At 35.0% G+C, this 18,298-nt stretch overlaps 3 protein-coding genes and 1 pseudogene across 7 annotated transcripts; 2 read left to right on the forward strand and 2 right to left on the reverse strand.

Annotated features, from left to right (window-relative positions):
- Positions 1 to 5,412: 5,412 nt before the first annotated feature.
- Positions 5,413 to 6,629, forward strand: LOC104741427 (cytosolic sulfotransferase 7 pseudogene; annotated as a pseudogene). Its single transcript, XR_015579211.1, has one exon. The product of XR_015579211.1 is annotated as a cytosolic sulfotransferase 7 pseudogene (transcript).
- Positions 6,630 to 6,969: 340 nt separating this feature from the next.
- LOC104741428 (GEM-like protein 1) lies at positions 6,970 to 9,160 on the reverse strand. The gene is made up of 4 exons (XM_010462293.3): positions 8,751 to 9,160; positions 8,540 to 8,641; positions 7,924 to 8,195; positions 6,970 to 7,335 (listed from the first exon to the last, which is right to left on the reverse strand). The coding sequence occupies exons 1-4, from the start codon at positions 9,088 to 9,090 to the stop codon at positions 7,156 to 7,158; spliced, it is 894 nt and encodes a 297-aa protein (XP_010460595.2). The 5' UTR covers positions 9,091 to 9,160; the 3' UTR covers positions 6,970 to 7,155.
- A 646-nt stretch (positions 9,161 to 9,806) lies between these two features.
- Positions 9,807 to 16,266, forward strand: LOC104741430 (chaperone protein dnaJ 1, mitochondrial). Of its 4 annotated transcripts, none has more exons than XM_087482990.1 (20): positions 10,118 to 10,313; positions 10,414 to 10,471; positions 10,742 to 10,809; positions 10,922 to 10,963; positions 11,067 to 11,158; positions 11,243 to 11,326; positions 11,418 to 11,456; positions 11,533 to 11,643; positions 11,727 to 11,762; positions 11,881 to 11,968; positions 12,396 to 12,460; positions 12,568 to 12,630; positions 12,716 to 12,788; positions 13,171 to 13,262; positions 13,665 to 13,736; positions 14,204 to 14,260; positions 14,418 to 14,466; positions 14,879 to 14,948; positions 15,324 to 15,413; positions 15,846 to 16,266. In XM_087482990.1, exons 11-20 carry the CDS (start codon positions 12,425 to 12,427, stop codon positions 15,928 to 15,930), a joined length of 687 nt encoding a protein of 228 aa, XP_087339116.1. In that variant the 5' UTR covers positions 10,118 to 10,313; positions 10,414 to 10,471; positions 10,742 to 10,809; positions 10,922 to 10,963; positions 11,067 to 11,158; positions 11,243 to 11,326; positions 11,418 to 11,456; positions 11,533 to 11,643; positions 11,727 to 11,762; positions 11,881 to 11,968; positions 12,396 to 12,424; the 3' UTR covers positions 15,931 to 16,266. The 4 variants fall into 4 exon arrangements, with proteins under 4 accessions (XP_087339114.1, XP_087339115.1, XP_087339116.1 ...); XM_087482991.1 differs by having other exon boundaries at positions 10,187 to 10,313; positions 10,742 to 10,832; XM_087482988.1 differs by lacking the exon at positions 10,742 to 10,809 and having other exon boundaries at positions 9,807 to 10,313.
- LOC104741429 (purine permease 3) lies at positions 15,970 to 17,655 on the reverse strand. Its single transcript, XM_010462294.3, has 2 exons — positions 16,752 to 17,655; positions 15,970 to 16,633 (listed from the first exon to the last, which is right to left on the reverse strand). Exons 1-2 carry the CDS (start codon positions 17,442 to 17,444, stop codon positions 16,265 to 16,267), a joined length of 1,062 nt encoding a protein of 353 aa, XP_010460596.2. The 5' UTR covers positions 17,445 to 17,655; the 3' UTR covers positions 15,970 to 16,264.
- Positions 17,656 to 18,298: the final 643 nt, after the last annotated feature.

An 18,298-nucleotide genomic window follows, 5' to 3' on the forward strand; every position in this document is an offset into this window, starting at 1 on the left:
ATACGGTAATACCAGTATATATATGATTATTGGGCATTATGTTTCATCTGTGATATCAGACATCCAAGTTTTAAAAGTTAGATATAGGTGGACTAGTTTTGGTCCAAGTTGTGGTGTTAACTATGCTTGAAAAGCGATTAGATTAATAATTATTTATGAATAAAGAATACTTGAATATGACTATGTTTAACGTGCGTGACGGCATTTCGTTAAACTATTATGATACATAAATATAAAAAGAGGTTAGAGAGAAAGAAGACTTAGACCGATGGAAAAGGATGTATCGAGCGTTTTTTTTAGACATTTCAATCTTTTGGTTTTAAGGTATTTCAACTTTAATGGATTGTGACAATTATGTTATATATTCGTCTTAAGTGTATCTAATAGCCACACATTTCTGAAAACTCTATGATCATCATTTTCACCTTTCTTCTCTTCTTTTATCCGGTGATAGACCTAATCCCTACTTAGTTGAGCAATGATCATCCTGTGACTGTGATATATAATTTTTAATTTATTATTATGTTCAACTAATCTTGGAGATACGTTTAAATATGAAAATCAAAGTTCAATACTGATGTTAGATACGATACGAGTTTTAGATCTATTATTTTTTGCACGAAACATATTAGATTAGTAGAATAGATAGTAAACATATTTCAAAAGTTGCAAGTCCTAAGAGAAGTAGCCACCTCTCCAATTTGGTCTTAGATCAAAGATGTAAGTTTGACCCACCAAATAGTGTACGTAATTATGTTGCCTTACTTTGACTCGCTTCTCCCTTTATTTATTTTGTTTTGAATTTGGTAATCCCGCCTCTCTTTCTTTTCCTTTTCGTCTTCTTTTCCGTTTTGCATGCTTTTTATGTTTCTTTTTATTTCGTAACTTATAATCAACTTTTGTAAGAATAGTGGTGATATAACTTATGTCATGTCCATCTCGTAATTTTGAGATGTAGAAACACCGGTTACTTTTACCAAACGTAAAGTTTCTGGTCAAGTAGCTAGCCTATGCACCTCACACGGATAGCATTGTCAATTGATTGCTTTAGAGCTTAATGTTTGTAATTTTAATCTATAAGACAGACATCAAGTCTAAGTGTAAAAAGTTTATATAAATGGTACGTAGGTAATAAATCAACTGGTAGCGTACAAAGTCTTAATTAACTTTTCTTTAACAAAAAGGTTCATCTACAAATATTTACGATTGTTACTTTTTCTGCAAATATGGAAATATGTTCAAATCCATCTCGTAATATTTGAGATCTCCTAACACTAAAATCATGCATTTTCAACCATGCCCAAAAAATATAGAACAGGAAAATGTATTTCTTTTTATGTCTTGTTTGTGATAAATATATTTGTTCGACATTAACCTAAAATTTCATGACATAATCATTCAATAACGCATCCAACATTTAGATATTCCAATTTGCAAGATTGACTATGTTCATTTAACACAAGAACAGTCCAAGTACTAAAATCTTTAAATTTGGTAGGCAAATGCACTAGTCATAGTTTATATGCTAACAACTTTAATAGGAAATTCAAACGACGTAGCTTGTTGGTGAGCAAAGGAATAAGACGACAAGGAGATATTATGGCTTTGCGTAAGTTCAATGCTTAATGGCCATTCGCTAATTTCTAAAGCTGGTCACTTCATAAGAATGATACAATGAATTGAAGTTTAAAATATCTAATAGTATATGAGTATATCGCATATAGTTTTGGTTTCAATTATTTAGACATATCGCATATAAACTAATGCAAGTAAAAAAACAGTTAAGGCGATTGCACAACCCCACCATTTAGATTTGTTTACGTACTCAAAATTACAATCGCTTTTAACTAAATTTCTCAATACACATATAGGACCTTCTGAGATGAAATGTTTGTAACGAACGAGAATTGGTTTGTCATGAATGCTAATTTTTTGATTTGGGCTATTTAAGAAGGCCCACTGGATAAGTTTTCGACTATCCGTTTTGTCTTCTCCGGTTAGAAAATTAGCTAGTCTTATTATATAATTTTACTTGTAGAGTATACTTCACCGATTAATGTAACATTTGGCGACAAAGTACAGTCTGATGAGGAGCTTCTAGAGCTAAATTAATTCTTGTAGCATCTACAAGATCTACATTCTACAAAATAATTCAGTCAGACTCAAAACAAAACACCGAGACCGTTTACACGCTTGGTTTGATCATGTACTATACAGATGCCCTCACACAAACAATGATTTAATCAAAAAATAGTACAGAAGGACAACAAAAATACTGATCTTTTTATCAATTCGAAAACTCTTTTCTTTTAGCCAAAGTCATTTTCGTGGATCTGTATGATACAACCCAACTTACACAGACAAAGAAGATGAATAAACAGATCAAAAGTACCCTCAGAATCGAAGAACTTATCAACATTGAATAATCTCAGACAAGGCTGAAACTTATATATAGATATTCTCGGATCATCATTGGGTTGATACATAACAAAAACAAAATCAAACGATGCAAAGTAAAAAAAAAAGAGACACAACAAATTCAGTTCCCTCAGACATTATGTTTTTTCAACATTGTATATTCAGACAAGGCTGAAACTAAATTATATAAGGTCGTTCGATCATTGGGAACTTCTATCGCGTAAATAACAAAAAAGAACCATAAACTCAAAAGATCAAAAACAAGAACGAAGATCGAAAGTGTAGAACCCTAATTTATCAGAGAAAACTTAGTTGATATGCTCTGCTCTTTCAAGCGGCGGCTTTTATAAAAGACCTAACTCGTCTCTGTATAGTGTTTATAAATAACAAAATAGTCCTCATACTTTTAACTGCTTCATACATTTTACCCTCCTTATCTACTATTTACAAAAGGTGTCCAATAATCTTACTGGGAAGATTATTATAAATTTGATTTGATGCCTAAAGCCAAAGTTGGAATCTGAAGATGTCACATTCTGAAGCTCCTTCTTCCTTAAGTAGAAGAAACTTTGAGAGAATTTCGAATATTAAATTGTATATCTTGCATGAAAATAATGTAATATCAAGGATCATGGTGGAACTAATATGGATCAAAATGGAACATGATAAGATTCAAAGAGGGTGATTTGTATAAAATTATAAGAAGTCATTCATATAAATGCAAATGAACAAAAGCAACAAATCTATCTATCTATCTATGTAAAATTGGATTTCTTTCTCTTCTCCTTCATCCACCTCATCACTTCTTATTCTCAATTTTAATTTTAACAAATTAATCCACATCATCAGAGAAACATATAATCTAAACTTTATGCATCAATTAACTCACTCATTTTTGTAATATTTTCTTACTATTAAAACAATAATTTACAATAATTTAAACTAAAATATAAATCAAAAACAAAATGAAAAAAATACAACAGAAAAAAATATATAAAGAAAAGAAATGGTGAAATTGAAAATTGACAAGTAGTTAAATTTGTTAAACAAAGGTATATCCAAAACAGGAGAAAATATTAATCATGTGCTTAAAAATTAAAATAATGTATACAAAAAAGAGAAATTGCATAAGGTTACTTGAAATAAAAAATATTAAAGAAAACCTATTTTGAACATCACACACACCCAAAAAAAAAAGTAGTGAAAATCCTAAAAAGAAATTTGAGAAAACTATTTGTAAGAAAAAAAAATTATAATAGTAGTGGTAGATTATAGAATTTTAATTAAAATTTAAAAAGGATTCAAGTTTTGGATAAATACACATATTTAAAAGTTAAGAGTAATCTTATGAATTTGTAAATTTAGGAGAATCAAAAAAAAAAACACTATATAGAATTATAGTAGACTATACATATTTAAAGTAGAAAATATTATATATATGAAGAAAAAATTATATATATGAATATAGTATGACAAAGGGTGAGTAATGATCATTCAACCGATAAAAAAAAGTTAGTATGGAAAAATAAAAAAAGATGAAAAGTACTTATGATATGTCTTCATAATCAATCTATTATAAGTGAGATAATAGAATGTGAAAATAGTAGATACGAGAGAGATGACGAGTGTATACTGGAAAATAAAGCAATAATTAATTGTAAAAAAATGTTAAAAAAATAGATAAATTATATATCGCTTAATAAAATAATTTTGACATCTATGTTGACTTTTATTTTTAATATCTAATAATTATACTTAACGGTTCTTATTAATAAAAAAATTATAGTTTGGCGCAACGCGTGTGTTATAAATCTAGCATGTTATATAAGCAAACGCCAAAAGGATAAAATCTACCACAAATTTCAATGGTATCAAAAGACTTGGTATGATATTAAACTTGGTATTTTAAAAAATTTTGGAGTATTTTAAAAGATTTTGGAGTATTGTGAAAATCTCTTGTTATTGAACAAATGATTTAAAAAAAACTTTCTCAAACTTTCCCAAAAAGTATTAGTTCTTTTTTTTTTTAATATTAAATCTTTAAAGAAACACAAAGGGACACACATGTCATCTTGTTTTCTCTTGAATATGCAGCGGTCACTGATTGAATGATTTCCAGTAATCTTTTAAAATCTCACAACAAATCTCACCAAATGACCATTGAATTTATTTTTAAATTCCAAAGAATCTTCTAAAAATCCACAAAATCATAAAATATTTTTTCTGAGTCTCTCAAAATCTAAAATCCATAAGATCTTCTAAAATCTTAATTCAATACCCCCAAAACACACTGTTTCATATATTTAATGCACAATACCACTACGATCTGCGTTTACCATTGGACCTTCAAGGGCCATGTGACTGCACCGCTTCTTGAAGGGTCTTCACAGCGCTTTCGTAAGTCACAAACCCCATAAACCAGAACTCGTGGTTGTCGATGGAAATCACTTGTATGTATTTCTCAGATGTGTTCACTCTGCTTGTTGATGGGTTCACTGCCTGCCTTCAGCTGGTTCACCGGAAGTACCACCTGATCATATGATATAAATCAGTCACAGACTCTACAAAGAAAGATGACATAAAATAGACTTTAAGGTTCTCAAGAAAAAGCCCAAATCTCAAAATCTGTTTTTGCTTCATTACAATCAGCAATGCAGAGATCCATTTGTCAAGAAGTTTTCTGCTTGGTTGGATTGGAATCCAGTTCATGTTTGGGATTTAACAATCCTTATACACTACATTTGAACCAGTAAAAACTCTCAAACCAACAACTATTCGATGGCTACTCTATTTTCCTCATTAAGATTTAGCATGTCTCTTAGATACCAATAATGTCCTACACGTTACCCGCATTATAAATAACTTCAACGGTTACAGCGCTCATATGAATAAAATAGCATGCTTAAATTATTGATTTTATTTCGTATCCTGATTCTACACGTTATCCGCGTTATAAGAGCGTTATCGAGCAACACAACAAATGGTTATGTTTTGCCTTAAACTAAAAAAAAGTCAAAACACACGTCAAATCAACAAACAAAAAATGGATGAGAAAGAGATCCCAAAGAACCTGCAGAGAGAAGACGACGAAGAAACCATGAATCTGATATCATCACTTCCCTCATGCGTAGATTTCGAGGGTACGAAGCTGTGCCAGTACCAAGGATGTTGGTACGACAGCAAAACTATGCAAGGAATCCTCAACTTCCAAAGAGAGTTCGAGCCACAAGACACTGACATAGTCATTGCTTCGTTTCCCAAATCTGGCACTACGTGGCTTAAAGCTCTAACAGTAGCTCTCGTGGAGAGATCAAAACACTCTTCTGACGATCATCCTCTTCTACTTGATAATCCTCATGGGCTAGTACCATTTCTCGAGCTCATCTTCGAAACCTCAAAACCAGATATGACCAATATCTCATCATCCCCGAGGCTATTCTCGACTCACGTGGCATTCCAAACACTACGAGAGGCTCTCAAGAACTCTCCTTGTAAGATTGTGTACGTGTGGAGGAACGTGAAAGACGTGTTGGTGTCTTTTTGGTACTTCAAGTGCGCGATTCTAAAAATAGAAGAAGAGGGAAGCATGTTGGAGTCATTGTTCGAATCGTTTTGCGAAGGAGTCACCAATCACGGACCATTTTGGGAACATGTATTGAGCTACTGGAAAGGAAGTTTGGAAGATCCCAAGAACGTGCTTTTCTTGAAGTACGAGGAGTTGAAAACAGATCCTAATGTTCAGCTCAAGAAACTTGCCGAGTTCTTGGGTTGTCTTTTTACGGTGGAAGAAGAAGAGAGTGGATCTGTGGAAGAGATCTTAGACCTTTGCTCATTGAGTAACTTGAAGAACTTGGAGATCAACAAGACTGGAAAGACGGCTAGAAGGTCCGATCACAAGACCTTTTTCCGTAAAGGCGAAGTTGGTGACTCGAAGAATTATCTGACTCCTGAAATGGAGAAGAGAATTGACATGATCATCCAGGAGAAGTTTCAAGGTTCCGATATAGAATTCTAAGTTATGTGTGGTTTTATTTAACCAAAGTACGTACCTTTTGTTGCTATATATTTTATGATGTCTTATTATTTGTTACTACTATACCTTGGTGTCGAATTCGGTTTCTTTCTTGAACTGAGAACAATAATGTTGAAACCAAAACCAAAGTACAAAAGCATATGCGACACATCAATTGGAATAAATACTTTTTTTTTTTTTTTGACGATCTTGGAATAAATACTTATTATATAGTTTTTTCGATATAATGTCTAACTGAATAAAGTAATCGGTAGTAACCGTAACACCCATGCACGTTCCCTAAAAATGAGAGAATTAAATTGGAGGCTTCATGTCTCGCAAGTTCAGGTGGCACCAACCTATTAGACTCAACAAGCTTCTGCCTCAGACCGTAAAACACATCTTTATCCTGAAGTTTGAAGAAACTTCCGAAAAATTTCGAATTAAATTGTATATCGTGCAATAATTTCAGAATATAATGTAATATCAAGGATCATGGTGGAACTAATATGGATCCAAATGGAACAATATAAGATTGGTTTGTTTAATAAAAAAGGAATAGTCATTCATATAAAAGCAAGTGAACAAAAGCAACGACTATGTTATAAGCAAACGCCAAGATGACAAAATCTACAACAAATTTCAATGGTATCAAAAGACTAAAACACACTGTTCCATATATTTAATGCACAATACCACTACGATCTGCATTTACCAGTGGACCTTCAAGGGCCATGTGACTGCACCGCTTCTTGAAGGGTCTTCACAGCGCTTTCGTAAGTCACAAACCCCATAAACCAGAACTCGTGGTTGTCGATGGAAATCACTTGTATGTATTTCTCAGATGTGTTCACTCTGCTTGTTGATGGGTTCACTGCCTTCAGCTGGTTCACCGGAAGTACCACCTGATCATATGATATCATCAGTCACAAACTCTTCAAAGAAGGATGACATAAAATAGACTCAAAACCCAAATATTAATATGTGTTTTGATTGATACAATCAGCAATGCAGAGATCCTTTTGTAAAGAAGTTTTCTGCTTGATTAGATTGGATTTCAGCTCATGTTTGCGGTTAGACAATCCTTATACACTACATTTGAACCAACAAAAACTCTCAAACCAACAAATATTCGATGGCTCCTCTATTTTTATCAGGAATCCTTTAAGATTTAGCTTGTCTCTTAGGCCTAACCAATAATGTTCTAGTTGTCTACACAGGAAAGTAAAACAAGGTATGCATCTACCTGGATACACAACAATATACTTAGAAGCATCATGTACTTCCCATTTAGTATAGATAAGAACGAAAATTAAGTATTCTAGTACATCTATATATATAGATGTATTGGAACTGACTAGAGTCACTAAACCCGTTACTGTCTATATTTGATAACATGAATCTTTAATCTCGAACGGTTCTCTTAAATCTAAACAGATATCAAAATAAAGATCTAGAAAGAGAAAGGAACCATAGAACAGACAGAAGAATACCTTGTAATAACTCCACTGAGTCTGCTCGCCCTCTTTGTAGGAGAGAGGATTGTCACTACAGAAGGCAAGCTTGTGAGTCGAAAGATACATTACTCCCATGACAGGACCAGCAGATGTAGACAAGTAGCAAGCATAGGTCTTGCGAAGCTGCTCCTCAGGAAGGCAATCAAATGTTTGCTTGAAGACCTTTTCGTATCCACCTTCTGCAAGTATCTTTGTCCCCTGAGCAATTCGCGAAACAGCAGCATCGGCTACACTTGGACCAGTTTTCACTGCAGAAACAGGGAAAGATATAAAAACTTACAATCTCAATATCAAATAAAACATCATCCAACCATGTGAGTAATGCTTCACAAAAGCAAGAAATAAAAACCAAATACAGAGAACTTATGAATGAACTTGGCTCGAATTCAAAAGGAAGAGCATAACTATCACAAGTGATGGCTGGATTTGGTGTCGGTGGTTGAATTTGAATGTGAAGCAAGAAGAAGCATAGATTGATGAACACTAACTTAACCAGAAGACATAACCAATAATAATATCGAGACAGTGATCAGATTAATTCCCAATATATTTGATCCCAAAGGAGAAGAAGAAGAAGAAGAAAGACGCTTACAGTGTTGCCAAACGTTTCCAGCGAGATCCTCGGCCTTTTTGGTAGCTTCAGCAGCCATCTTCCCCCATTTACCTAGCGTGTCCTTAACCGAATCCATCGTATCTGCCAACCCAAACCAAGATCAATCAATATAAAACAAATCAAACGCAGAAATAGGATTAGGATGCGACAAAATCGGATAGAGAGAAGAAGAAGAAGAAGAAGAACTCACTCTTGGGAACAGGGGCAGGAGAAACGTAAGGATTGGACTCCGGCGGCATGGTGGTGGCTGCGGCGGGGATGGGCTGAGAAGGAGGAGGCGTGACGTCGGTAGGGTCGAGCTTAGGGTAAGGAGCGTAGTCAGAGGAGTGCGAAGGCGGAGGCGGCGTGGCGGTGGCAGGAGTAGAGGAGATCCGGCCAGCATCATGACTCTCTTGCCCACTCATGATTTTGATTTGATTCTTCTTTCGAAATGATAGTTTTCGATTGAGGAGTCTCCCAAGTCGCAATCGCAGTCGCAAAAACAATAAAAATAATAATAATAATTGTCTGGCAGAGTTCCGCGTTGTCATTATTAATCGTTTGATTGTATATATTATAATAATGTTTTTAGTCAAAGCCGGTTCAACATACTCATATCGTGCGGGGCTGGATATAATACTTAATCGAGAACTTGATTTTCGAATCGGTTTTGGTTGGGTACGAATTTGCCTATAAAATTTTATTGGGTTCTATTTTTCAATATTCATGGGTTAGAGTTAGGATCAAATAATACCTGATACCTGTTTAGGTATCCATCAAATCCAAATATATAAACATATTTATAATATTTAGCATTAATGTAATTCAATTACCCAAAATTATGATTATAACTTTAAATATTTTAATTAGTTTTATATCTAAATATCAAAAATAATCAAAATATCAAACATAGTTTGTTACATAAGTCAAGATATAGCTAAATTTATTTAAATTTAATTAATTGTAAATATTTTTTTTCGGATACTTGGTAATTTAGGTACTAATCGGGTTCTAAAATTTGTAACCTGAACCAATCCGAATCCGATAGTATCCAAACCTAACTGAACCCATATATCAAAAAATATCCAATAGATTTTATTTTTCTAACCCCGTTTATCCGAAACCGATTGGGTAATACGCGAATCCGAACGAGTTACCCAAATGAAAACTTAATGCAATTTTTTTTCTTTTTCAAATTAGGTCATAAAGAACGACATTGTAACAATAATGAAGCTATTCAGTTTGTAGTAGCATTCCAATTCAGATTGATATTCTTTCCGTTGAGAAATACTTTTTTCCGATGGAGGTCGAGAGTTTCTAGATTATTTTTTCGAATCGGCGTCCAACGGTGATATTTTGCCAGGGCGATCAATCATAACTAGAAGCTCAAATGGATGACCACTCAATCTTTTGAGGTCTCATAAAGCTGGAAGTAGATCACTGCAACCTTTCTCCAGGGTCTCTACTTCATTCATTACCGCTCCGCTACAAATTAATGACTGCCGTACTTTTTACCGTTTCGCTGAATAAATTACAAAACGTTACTTATCAATGCATTTTGAAACTTCTGAATGAGGTAGAGACTTCAGACAAAATTGGCCCCCAAAAAAAAAATAAAAAAAAGAATTAACGAACGTCTCTCTCCCTGGGGTCTTCTTCTCTGGCATTTGCATTGCGTAGGGTTTAACTCTCTCTCTCCGTCCGTATACACAAAACCTCTGGGCTTCTCTGCTTTTTGAATCAATTCAATAGAGTCATGCGAAGGTTCAACTGGGTTTGTTTCCTTCCTTCATACCCCTCTCTCTGGAGTTTTGGATTTTGATTCGATTCTCCGAGAAAGCTAAAAAATTCTTCTCTTCATCTTTTCTTCGTAGGTTCTGCGGCATTTACAGGCACGACGAACATTTGATTCCGCGTTGGGATTTCGACAAGGTAATCAATCGAGTACAAACAAAAAAAAAAAAATTGAACTAGGGATTATTGTTTTAGCCGGAGGAGGAGATCATGATTTTTATTTTATTTTTTAAAATTTTGTCTTGTTTCAAGAGAATCAAAAACAGACATCCATATATCCTGTTCGAAGGTTTACGGCCTTATCTGAGCTAATTAAGTTGTTTATGCAACACTAAAACAGCAATGTCAGTTTATATATAGATTAGATTTCCAATGTAGTGATGATAAGTTTAGCTGAAATGGGCACAGGTTTCAGGTTTCATTTAAGAGAATTGAAATATTTTTCTGGCGGCATTCAGGATGCTTATGTTCTTCTGGTAACGCTGAGGATGTGGTTGTGGTAGTGGTAGTTAACACTAGGAAATTTCCAATTGATGTTTGTGTTTTATCTATACGCTTACTTTACTTGGAAGTCTTGACACTTTGCAGGGACTCAGAAGCCGTTGTTCGAGCGTTACATCCACGCTACAGGTCTTGTTTTTTTCGCCCTTTACTTTCTCTTGATGGAGACAGTGTGTTTTTGTTATCATTTTACTATATTAAATGCTTTTGGTTTTTGGATTATGATTCTCAGGAATATCATGCGCCAGTGCTCGTAATTACTATGATGTTCTCGGTGTTTCTCAAAAAGCTACCCGCGAGGAGATTAAAAAGTCATTCCATGAGGTGAGTCAATTGGTCCGTTGTTAGGAAACTGTCCTTCAACTTATTGTTAGCTCAGATTAACGAGTGAATGTGCAACTGTTGCAGCTTGCAAAAAAATTCCACCCTGATACAAATAGAAATAATCCTTCTGCAAAAAGAAAATTTCAGGAAATAAGAGAGGCATATGAGGTATTTTTTTCCACCGATTAGATCTCCCCCATCTGAAGTGTAATTTGAATGCAACTTCTGATGTACTTTTGTGTTCGATTGGCAAACTTAGACCCTGGGAAATTCAGAAAGAAGAGAAGAATATGATAAGGTAACCCTTGTGTTGTTGTTATTTATTCGGTGGTGAGATCACTAAACAGATTTCTTTCTGTTACCACACTATACAGCTGCGCTATCGGAGTTCAGATCATGTAGATAGTGACGGTGGTGATGCAGAGAGGTTCAGACGTGCCTATCAATCTAATTTCTCGGACTCGTTCCACAAGATTTTTTCTGAGGTACAAATTTGTTTCCAATTTGTCTCATCTGTTTATGTGACTACTGGCTAGTCAATTCTCTAACATTGATACACTTGATTCAGATATTTGAGAACGATCAGTTTCAACCTGATATTCGGGTCAGTTTCTCTGATTCTCGCTTTAAATTATACAATTGGAAGCTGGTTGACATATGCAAATCATGTAGTGTAGGGCTCTTCAGTAATACACGTGCTTATCTTGTTCTAAATTGAATAGGTGGAACTGTCGCTTTCTCTTTCCGAAGCTGCAAAAGGGTGCACAAAACGTTTGTCTTTTGATGCATATGTCTTTTGTGATTCCTGTGGTGAGTGGCCCCAGCCCTAGAATATCAGATCTCTTCTCTTTTGATTTACTAATATTGAAAAGCCAGTCATGGTGCGCAAGATTTCCTGTAAAGAAACTTGACAGTATAGACACTTTAGCTCTTAACTCGTCATTGTAGATTATTGTTCAGTATAGTGAAATAAAGTCCTTCTTCGACCCAAAAAAAAAGTAGTAAAATAAGTCCTTAAAGGAATAGAGTTTTCTGGAAATGGCTCTGTGATCAATCAATGCTAATGTACAGTTTTTGCCTCGCTTTTTTTTCCTGATTTCTTGTAACATTTACAGCTTTTTTCTTTAAAAATTTGCTGATTCTGTCAACTTAGAGAAGACGAATGACTCACTTGGGTGAAAGTAATATTGTTGCAAACCCATGACTCCCAATCTCTCATCATTTTATCATTTTACAGATGGGCTTGGCCACCCTCGTGATGCTGCCATGGGAGTTTGTCCAACATGCAGGGGTGTTGGACGAGTAAGTGCCAACTACATGTTATAATCTTTTTGTTTTCTTTGGATTTTGGAGGTTAATAAATTATACAATTTCTATTTACAGTACTATGCCATCTGTCTCTTTAACAGGTAACTGTTCCTCCTTTCACAGCATCATGCCAGACGTGCAAGGGGTTGGGACACATTGTTAAGGTCTGAGAAATATGCTCTTTTATTGATGCTTCAGTAATTATCTCTCCGTCACTGGTTACAAGTATATCTATTGTCTACTCTACAGGAGTATTGCATGTCTTGTAGAGGATCCGGTGTTGTGGAAGCTACAAAGACAGTTGAACTTGTGATCCCTGGGGGTTGGTTTGAAATCTTCATGTTTTTTCTATCATTAACATGGTTTTTGATTCTAAAACATATCAGTTCTGCTATGAAATGGGTTGCAAAATTTCATTACACTGTTTACGTTCCTTTCTCTGAGGATTTCTGATTAGAATGACATTGCTCACATTTATTGTATGGCTTTCTTGTCCTTTTATTATGGTTGGCAATGTGCATTTCCTGGTTAATTGTCTTTTGTCTGCACCTGGTATTTGCGGCAAATACTAAACAAATAATTTAGAACTGTGATTTCCGAGTATAATACATGACTTTGCTGGACTAGATAATGAGAATTTGGTTTTCGATGGCATAATTCTGTCAATCTCTAATTTGCTTTCTTGTCTCTGTACTTGACCATAGGGGTGGAGTCTGATGCTACGATCCCAATTCCAGGTGCCGGCCATGTAAGATCAAGAACAAGTCAACCTGGGAACTTGTATATCAAACTAAAGGTTTGTTAAAAACTATCTTTATTTTCATCAAAGTTTGCTTGTATACATTTTCTGAGATGTGCTTAGAGAAGTTTGAATCGAACCCACCTTGACTTTGATCAATTCAGCCTAAGAGATAAGACAATCGATGCAAGCATCAAAGTCATGTTATATAGGTCATATATTGACTTTGAATGAATTCATTCCAAATATAATCCTACACCGTTGTTCACAGATTTACACCGTTGTTGTCTCCAGTGGTCACTATATAATCAAGACTTATTTCATCCAGTAAATAGATTGTTTATGCTTCTTAAGCTTCATAGTAGTCTTATATGTTATCGTCGCTCTTGCCCATGTAGGGTCTTATTACATGTGGCAGTTTCCTTTGATGACAAGTACCTAATCTTCTTCTGTTCACAGGTTGCCGATGATTCAATTTTCACTAGGGATGGCCCAGATATTTATGTGGATGCTAACATTAGCTTTACACAAGTAAGTACACTGGTGACTCCTAATTTTGGGTTATAAGCAGAGCAGTACCTTCTATGTTTTCCCTGCATTGTGACACTTTGTGGTCAAAAGCCTTAAACCACTAGCTGATAAAGCTATGCAGTAACATAAATTAGATAAAAGTTGTCTGCAGTCTAGCTGAAAATTAGTGAGTTTTGTTCTATTCAACTGGTTTATGTGCCAAAAGTTTAGAAGCATCTATATCATTATGTATAGGACGCTCTTGTCCTATAACTAGATAATGTGGCATATCGGTTCCAACTCAATTTGATGACAGCAGTCATAAAACTCAAGTGCATGCTGCTACAGTATTTTGTCACCAAGCCATAGAACCTCGGCTGGAGTATTTTTCTTATATAGTGCATCCTTTCATGTCTTATGGTTTACGTTGTTTCTATTATTGTCTCCTTGAGCCATACTGGACATTTCTTAGAAAACTTACTTGACAGGCCATTTTGGGAGGCATAGTTGTGGTGCCAACGCTTTCAGGAAAGATGCAGCTAGAAGTAAGATTCCAGCGAGATTGATATAATATTTCGTCTGTTACAATTTGACATTTACGTTTGCAACCGAGTACAAGTTGCTTTTCATCCTCTTACCAAGAGGAAGGTTTAAATCTCAAGCCTTTGGAAATAATGAGGTGCCTTATTGTAAATGTTGCAGATACCAGAGGGAACTCAGCCTGGTCAACTTCTTGTTTTAAGAGGCAAAGGTACAAATATTTATCAGCCCGTATGGTCATTTTTTTTTTTTTTGAATGAATGTAAAATTTATTCAACCAAAAAAAACGTTTTTCCTTTGCAAATATTTTTTTTTTTGAATGAATGTAAAATTTATTCAACCAAAAAAACGTTTTTCCTTTACAATATTTGCAACCGTAGTTTGAAAAATATTGAAACTTTAAACAACTTAGAATAGTGTTGCGTGAGATTAGTAGCGTGTAGCCAGGCAACTGCAGAAGACATCTCCCAACCGAGAGGCCCCCAGGGGAAGAGTGCATAAACGGTTGCGGATGACCCTGTCAAGCAACTTGACAAGCTGATCCGTATAATATTTGCAAGCGTATGGTCATTTTGTTTTGTATATATGCTTGAAAACTCTTTTAAATAGGTTAGTTTGTGCAGGACTACCGAGACAAGGCTTTTTTGTAGATCATGGAGATCAGTATGTCCGCTTCCGTGTCAACATTCCTACGTAAGATTTATTCTACTTGGAGTTCAAGTTATAATTTTGTTGGAGACACCCACATATTGCTATGCTAAAAACTCTACTGGTGTTTCGAACGAAAAAGCACTTTGTAGTTCTAAAAGTTGATGTTTTCGAATTACTTTCCCTGCATTCTCTTACTTTGCATCCGATTATAGAAATTCATGTTGAAATGATCAGCTACTAGATATTCTGGTGGCATGAGGGTTTGTTTGGGTTCTCTTCTTGTTATTTCCATGAAGGAAGGACCTATACTACGTTCTTGATTTTTGAAATCATCATATAACAGGTTCGCTGAGCATATATGTTGATAGATTTCTGGTATATGCTTATGCGGTGTACCTTTTTCCTTGTATTCTGTAGTGAAGTGAATGAACGTCAGCGTGCTATACTGGAAGAGTTTGCAAAGGAAGAAATCAATAATGAGTTGAGCGGTTCTGCTGAAGGAAGTTGGTAAGTAAATAAATTTTATTTGTACAATTGTATTTATAACTGCACAATAGAGGAATTAGTGATGCTTGTATGTTACTGGCGGATTTGCTAGGCCTGCTAGATACAAGAGTTAAGATAGCGGATATTTAGATAACACACAGTGGAAAAATGAGATTAACAGGTTCTCTCTTGTAAGCATATAGAATAATACTGTGCCTGTTCTTGTATTTTTTATGCATTCAAGTTTCTAAAAGCTTGAAGCTCGAGGGGAAACAGTGTACGGACATACTGTTAGAAAAAAGCTAAAATATTTGTTGGGGATTTTCCTTTTTGAATTTTGATTCAACTGAATGTTATCTCCTCTCACTAGTGATTGTTCCTTATAGTAATGAAGAATCATGAAAATGAATCAAACAGGATTTACCAGAAGCTCTCTACTGGTTGAACTTACAGGTGGAATCGAACGAGTCCTCAGATCATACGCGATTTCTCTTTAATCGTGCTGCTGGTGCTATTGTTCAACAAGTTAATGGGATGAAACCGCCACGAGAGATGAGAGATAAAAGCATTCAGCAGAAGACAACAAGACTAATTTCATCTATTGCTGGAAAAACGTACAGTTCAACAGCATAACAGAAAGGGCAAGGGTCATGATTTTGACTTCATATTTTATCACAAACCCATTTGATGTGAATAATAAGAGACATCCACAAGTACAGCTGATAAAAAAAAGGAAAAAAAAAAAAAAAAAACTCAAGAGTTGTGTTTTTGGCGTTGTTCCACAAGTTATTAAAACATCCTCTGTCTGATCTAACTACAGGGCTGATATGAGTACTATAATGTTTTTGAAATAATCTATGATTCGTTTAGTTTTAACACTCACTAATGGTTCTTGATGACAAAGAAGACCGTTCTGTCTCCTGACTCTCCTCCTGCTGAATCCTCTTTTTATCGTTGTCAGACTTTATCTCACCATAAAAGTAAGAGACAAAACCCCAAAGGGAGAGAGCAAGAGAGAGGCCCTTCTCTGCTTGAAACTTTTCATGGTAAAATATAACAGCTAAAACCTCCGTGATGGGCAAAAGGACTGATATCATGATACCCGAGACGAGAGAAGATGTGCAGAAGATTAATCCAATGGCTCCCAAGAAGAAGCCTTGCCATATTATAGCCGAAAACACAGCCACAACATAGAACAGTGCCTCTCCAAGCTTGAACTCTTTTGCTTCTTTTGGTAGGGCCTGCAAAAAAGGAAAAAGAAAAATGGGAAGGGTTCAAGTCAAACCATCCCTTGTTGAAAAATGGGAAGGGTTCAAGTCAAAAGAGAACTTGTTAAGATTCAAAAGACTATTGACTAACCTTGAAATCACCAGCGATGGACATACCAATGAGGCTGACAATAGAAGCAAGGAAGCACAAAATCATCTGGACCTCGAGAACGAGCGTATAGCTCAAGGGTTGCTTAGCTTTCTGGTAAGCAAGTTCCACTAATGGCAAGATAAAAGCATACACAACAGCTGCAGCCACGGTCACCAAGAACCCAATAACGTATTGCTTGTGGGTCTCATGAACGGGCCTATCAGTTTCGGTATGCATTCCCAATACCGCAGCTCCAACAGTCAACAACACAACAGCATTAATGGTAAAAGGAGTAAACTTATGTTTAACCATGAAGAATGAGAAGATAGCTATAAAAGCTAACTGTGAAGCAATGATGAGAGCAGCCGTTGAAACAGGGAGATATGCTATACCATATGCATACAAGTAATTATCAAAGCCAGAGAGAATGCCTATGACAATAGCCGCGCCAAGAAGACGCGGTTTGATAAGAAAGAAACTTGTTGCATTTTCGCCACCATTGTTGTTTCTGCGCCGGTGAATGTAAGAGAAGAGCAAAGGGATGAAGATAACAGGAAAGCCAGCAGTTTCGAGAAATGAAGAGAACCAAATCCTTTTGCCACCATTGTTGAAGTAGAGACGCATAATCAGAGGACCTCCACAGTTTCCTATGGCTAGGATTATGCAGTTTATGATCACAAGAGCCTTCGCCATTCTTGTCTTAATTTTTTCTTCTAGACAATTTTATGGATGTTTTTGATTTCTTGTTGGGTGGTAATGAAACTTTTGGGGGTTGGTGCTGGCAGGATTTAGTTATATGGTTGGTGTGTTTCTGTCTTTTTCCATAGATCTTTGTGTTTCTTTACCCAAAAGATCCTCTCTAATGTCTAAAACATGAATTTTCCTAATTTATGCCCACGAATTTAGCTAACAGTTTTAATTTCGTATTCAAAACGTAAAAATGATCTCATAGACCGGATAATAATGATATCCATATCCATATCCATATCCGTATCCCATACAGTATTTAATTTACGTTTCATCCAATTCTACAGTTTTTGACTATTGAATTTATTTCTTTTTCTAAATTTAGTGCAAATGACGTTAAGAATTATAAGTTCTATAATTGAAAGGTTTTACTGGTGAGTTTTTTGGTTCTTTGACTAGCTTTATTACAGTATTATCTTTTCTTCTTCTTTGATTTAAAATAATATAATTTATTTCATACCAAAAATAAAGAACAAAAGGTTGAAAATTTTATTGAATAGAATTGATATGTACCAGATTTTATCAAAGATGCATGCATACTGTTTTCTCAATGTTTATTCACTTCTTTTAAGGAAATTATGGCTCCGATTGGTAATGACTGTTATTTGTGGCCGTAGAGACTTTGACTGTAAAATTTTGGCTGCATAGAAGTTGGCTGCAAAGACTTTGATTGTGGATACTTTAACTGTTACAATCTTATTGTTTAAAAATAAAAATAAAAAATTGTGATTGTAATTTTATTAATAACAAAATTGTAAAAAATACAAAGGTGATGATAAAAATAATAAATTTGTGAAGAG

Source organism: Camelina sativa, chromosome 14 (assembly GCF_030686135.1).
Source record: "Camelina sativa cultivar CO46 ecotype springtype chromosome 14, ASM3068613v1".
In the NCBI taxonomy this organism is placed as follows: Eukaryota; Viridiplantae; Streptophyta; class Magnoliopsida; order Brassicales; family Brassicaceae; genus Camelina; species Camelina sativa.

Coding starts and splice junctions, on each gene's coding strand:
- LOC104741429 (XM_010462294.3), bottom strand. CDS start 17,444: ATGGCGAAGGCTCTTGTGATCATAAACTGCATAATCCTAGCCATAGGA. Junction 16,634..16,751: donor CCATCGCTGGTGATTTCAAG/GTTAGTCAATAG, acceptor CCTTTTTTGCAG/GCCCTACCAAAAGAAGCAAA.
- LOC104741428 (XM_010462293.3), bottom strand. CDS start 9,090: ATGACAACGCGGAACTCTGCCAGACAATTATTATTATTATTTTTATTG. Junction 8,196..8,539: donor TGGAAACGTTTGGCAACACT/GTAAGCGTCTTT, acceptor CTGTTTCTGCAG/TGAAAACTGGTCCAAGTGTA. Junction 7,336..7,923: donor CTCAGTGGAGTTATTACAAG/GTATTCTTCTGT, acceptor TCATATGATCAG/GTGGTACTTCCGGTGAACCA.
- LOC104741430 (XM_087482988.1), top strand. Junction 11,644..11,726: donor TCCACAAGATTTTTTCTGAG/GTACAAATTTGT, acceptor CACTTGATTCAG/ATATTTGAGAACGATCAGTT. Junction 13,263..13,664: donor ACTTGTATATCAAACTAAAG/GTTTGTTAAAAA, acceptor TTCTGTTCACAG/GTTGCCGATGATTCAATTTT.